At 36.4% G+C, this 4,374-nt stretch overlaps 1 protein-coding gene across 1 annotated transcript; it reads right to left on the bottom strand.

Annotated features, from left to right (window-relative positions):
- Positions 1-3,885, bottom strand: LOC106092888 (serine/threonine-protein kinase polo). The gene is made up of 6 exons (XM_013259836.2): positions 3,387-3,885; positions 2,178-2,402; positions 1,336-2,118; positions 1,088-1,269; positions 788-1,034; positions 1-724 (listed from the first exon to the last, which is right to left on the bottom strand). Exons 1-6 carry the CDS (start codon positions 3,483-3,485, stop codon positions 530-532), a joined length of 1,731 nt encoding a protein of 576 aa, XP_013115290.1. The 5' UTR covers positions 3,486-3,885; the 3' UTR covers positions 1-529.
- Positions 3,886-4,374: the final 489 nt, after the last annotated feature.

Consider the following 4,374-nt stretch of genomic DNA (forward strand, 5'->3'; position numbering starts at 1 on the left):
ATTTATGGGCGAGCGAAAGATTTATTTAAATGGCTTGGAAACTACAAAATACATATGATAATGTGAATTTTATATATATAAGATGATCATAAAATAAACTAGGCCAGACATTGTACAATAAAAATTACGAAGATTAAAAAAAATAACTTTTCCCTTTTCGTAAAAACAGTATGAATATTAAGGTGTGGCTTTAGAGAAGTAAAACCTTGCAAATTATGCTTCAATTCTTTATATATAAAACATGAGGGTGATGCACTAAAATAAATTGAATGGAGTACAACATGAAAAGGCAACAGCTACCATAAATAACGGCACAAACATAAAAAAATAAAAAGTTTAGAAATATATATATAAAATTATAAGTATAAAAAGATATTTTTCAGAAAGAGATATTTTTTAAAGAGATATTTTTCAGAAAGCGAAAATAGTACTCCATTCGTTTCAACAGAAAATTATAAGAAAAAAAAACAACAAAATACTGCAAATGCACATCACCTTTTATAAAAATTTAAAAAAGGAAGGCGGCTATCTAAAAGAACATCTTCTCAAGCATTTTACTAAGTTTCTCGTGGGCATAACGCATCTTTTGATATAAATCTTTCGAGCAGCCGTGCTGAAGTATGGTTGAGAAACGATAAGTACGGAAATTTTTTTCATGATCCATGTAGGTTATGGCACTCATGCGCGGACACAGAATGATCTTCATGTGGTCGGAGAAATTAAGCTGCAAAAATGAATGGAGTTAGATCAATGTTTCTATAAAGAACCATGACAGTTGATGATTTACCTGCACAGTGCCATTTGTTAAATGCATTACAACGGCACAGGTGGTTCTAAACCAGGAATGTAAATGAGGCATGCGGGAAATTTGGTCTGACTCAAAATTAACATTGTTGGCTCCGGCCTTGACCAAATGTTCAGTCATGTAACGTTTGAAATATGAGAGCAATTTCATTTTCTTATCCAAAGCTTTTGAATAGTCAGTGGTGGTCATATAAGATTCCTTGCCATCCTTATCGATGAAATGTACATTACTGAAAAGTAGATAAAATAAAAAAAGACCAACCCAAAACTAAACATCACTTACATTTGATTTGGTAATAGTATAAGTTTAGTAGTGTCGTTGAACATAACACCAATGCCTTCGTCACACAATTGATAGCCGAAACCATATTTATCACTATAGTCCACCCATTTTGAGATCCAAAACAAAGGTTGGGCAGCGGGATCGGTGTTTTCATCACCCAAATTACCTTGCAAAAGACGTGGCTGCATAATCGTAACAAGAACAATAAATAAACTTCAAAAGAAAATTTGGTTTATCTTTAAACCCACCTTGGCATTGATAAGATTAGTCAGCTGTTGATATAGACTCTCAATATCGCTGCGGTAATCCTCATTGTGCCGACAAACTTGAGCCGATGCGGTTATGGCATCATGTAGATTATTTTTAAGGAATGTCGATTCCAGGCGAGTATCATCTTTAATGCCATTCAATTCAGTTAAAGGCTTACGATGGGCATTCTCATGATCCATGGTCTCGTTGAGCTCCAAACGTGGTGCCATGGTAAGGCAAGAACTGGGCAAAAACATAGGCACCGGTGAGCTGCTTAAAAACTCAAAGTTTAATAGTTCTCCTATGGTGGGACGACTTTCAGGATTCGATTGCAACATCGAAATCACCATATCAGCGGCTGATTTGCGCAAATAGCTGGGAACACGATAATCACACTTTTTGATTTTCGAGTAAGTGTCTTTCAAAGTCTTAGTTTCAAATGGTGGCTGACCCACTAGCAAGGTGTACATAACACACCCAATTGACCAAATATCCACCTCATAGGAATGCCCTTTTTTCGTAAGGATTTCGGGGGCTATATAATTGGGGGTGCCACACAAAGTCTTTTTACGTTCTCCCTCATACTCAATGCGTGTGGCCAGACCAAAGTCTCCAATTTTCACATGCAACATATCGTTGAGAAACAAATTTCCAAGTTTCAAGTCCCTATGTATAATGCGATTATCATGCAAATATTTGACACCCTGTATAATCTGATAGATATAGTAGCGACATTCATATTCAGTGATGGTCTTTCGGCGCTTATGCAATTCCATCATGGACTAAAAAAGATCCTTTATATTAATTAAAACTTCTTTTATTACATACATTCACAATTTACCCTCTTCTTGCACAATTCCAATACTATGTAGATATTGAAATTGTCTTCAAAAAATCCATGAAACTTGACAATATTTGTATGATTAAGGCTGCGGTGTATGGTGATCTCTTGGGTCATTTTTTCCTTCTGATTGTGCTTCATCATTAGTTTCTTGGAAACTATTTTGCCAGCGTACACATCATTTGTGACCACATCTATAATTTCATAACATTTTGCAAATCCTCCCTAAAAATGTAAAATTCAAAATTATAAAAGTGTTTCTTAAAATTTCAAATTCTTAATACTGAACATTCGGCTCAACGGTAGGAACTAAAACTAGCATATTGCTCTTCCTGTAGTATCACAATGGACGAAAACGTCTGAGTGAGTCTGATGGCAGGCTGCCATTTAAACCTAACCTAACATACAATTTTGTTTAAGTTCTCAAAGTTGCTAAAGCGTTCCAAAATGCGAATAGTAATATACTTCTTTTCCACAGGGAGTCGATTTTATGCTCCGGATTGTTCTGATCGATGCTCATCGACTTGGGGCTGCGGCCTTAGAATACGTGTTCTTTTTTGCCCTGAGAGAGCAACTTTCGGGAATGCTCCGTAAGGTTCTGATACGTACCGGAATTGAAAAGCACCCCGGACTCAGTGTCTGTTCAGTTCACCGTCGTGGTCTAACTGATGCATTGATTGGTCTCTGTTCCAACGCACGAGAAGCTCAGCTGAGAGCTATCAGGCGTATCTACAGGATGTGGATAGTGGAATGCTTCACACGGAGTAGCTGCAGTCAGCGGTATCGAGTGGAGAGTCTCAATTTGGGACATAGCAGAAATACACCAAATAGTGCCTACATTTAATGTTGAAGCATATTTTGTAAGTCATCCTTTTATTTTTTGCCTATATTCTTTTTTAAATGCTTTTAGACAAGAAAATTATTTGATAATAGCTACAATCAAGTAATTTTTCCAATAGCATCTAAGTTTGCATTGGAAACATTAGGAAATAGAATCCTCTTGCAAATGCCAACGTATATTTTTGAATCATAACAAGAAGACAGCAGCTTGGCATCGTTATGACAACACTGTTTTAATGAACTAGCACAGGGGTGTTACAAAAAACCGGCTAACCAAAGGACTAGGCAAACATACAAATTTTGCCGCATTCTGTTTTTATTGCAAAATATTTAATGAAATTTTTCTAAATTTGAAATTGTCTAGCTTACCTTTCCAAAAAATCGCATCCTTTTGTATGTTTTGTTGTTGGTGGAGTCATAAAGTCGCTCTGGTATATCAGAGGTCTTGTCATCGACTTTTGCAGCCATTTTTAAAGCAGAATGTTAAGTTGATTAGTTTTTAATATTATCGTTGCTTCTTACAAATTACAATTAACGAGAAATAGCAAGGAATAATTTATAGAATTTTCGTTTGTTTGACAAAAAAAAAACAATGATATGTATTGTATTTGCCAGCCTGCCTTGTCACTTATGTGAACAAAATTTTTAATACAACCTCGAATCAAAAATACACGAACAAAATATTAACTTAACACGTGAAAACAGAAATAACAAACATGTTTCACACACTGCCAATGAAAAGGAGTAAGGAAGCGAAGATATCTGTTTTTTATTGGCCTGGTAAATTCCTATCTGCTGCCGGTGACGAACAAGTTTTATTTATTCGTTTTTCCTTTGCAGCAAAATAATGCAGCTCCCAGCTTCTCCAAACCAAAATTTCAACGAATAACTAAACTCCAATGATCAACAACGCGCGATCTCAGAGATCTTACGAAGGAGTAGGTGCTTGCAAAGATAGCCAAAGCAACAAAAACAAACTAAAACTACCGTTTGCGGGCAAATTCAAATGTAAAAAAACAAAAACAAGGCAGCGAGTCTTTATGCCAGATGTTCATTCGTTACTCGATAGAGCATGTATGTGGTGTGTTAGAAAGAGATAAGAGTACTGATAAACTTACCCCATTTCAGACATCTGGCAGTATGCTTCATTTGTGTTCAAGTTCCTTTCAGTCTGGCAACTTGCACATGCTTTACCAAAACAGGTCAGCGTTTTTAAACAGACATTTGCAACTGCTACATATTGCAATCCCATGGCAGCCGGTTGTGTGTACCGGATTGACCCGATGAATTCCTCGGCGAGGCCTGCCGCCTCAGTGTTCCACACACTGCTACAACAACAACATATTGTAATAGCTAG

This window comes from Stomoxys calcitrans, chromosome 1 (genome assembly GCF_963082655.1).
Source record: "Stomoxys calcitrans chromosome 1, idStoCalc2.1, whole genome shotgun sequence".
Lineage (NCBI taxonomy): Eukaryota > Metazoa > Arthropoda > Insecta > Diptera > Muscidae > Stomoxys > Stomoxys calcitrans.

Coding starts and splice junctions, on each gene's coding strand:
- LOC106092888 (XM_013259836.2), bottom strand. CDS start 3,485: ATGGCTGCAAAAGTCGATGACAAGACCTCTGATATACCAGAGCGACTT. Junction 1,270..1,335: donor CTAATCTTATCAATGCCAAG/GTGGGTTTAAAG, acceptor ACGATTATGCAG/CCACGTCTTTTGCAAGGTAA. Junction 1,035..1,087: donor ATACTATTACCAAATCAAAT/GTAAGTGATGTT, acceptor TCTACTTTTCAG/TAATGTACATTTCATCGATA.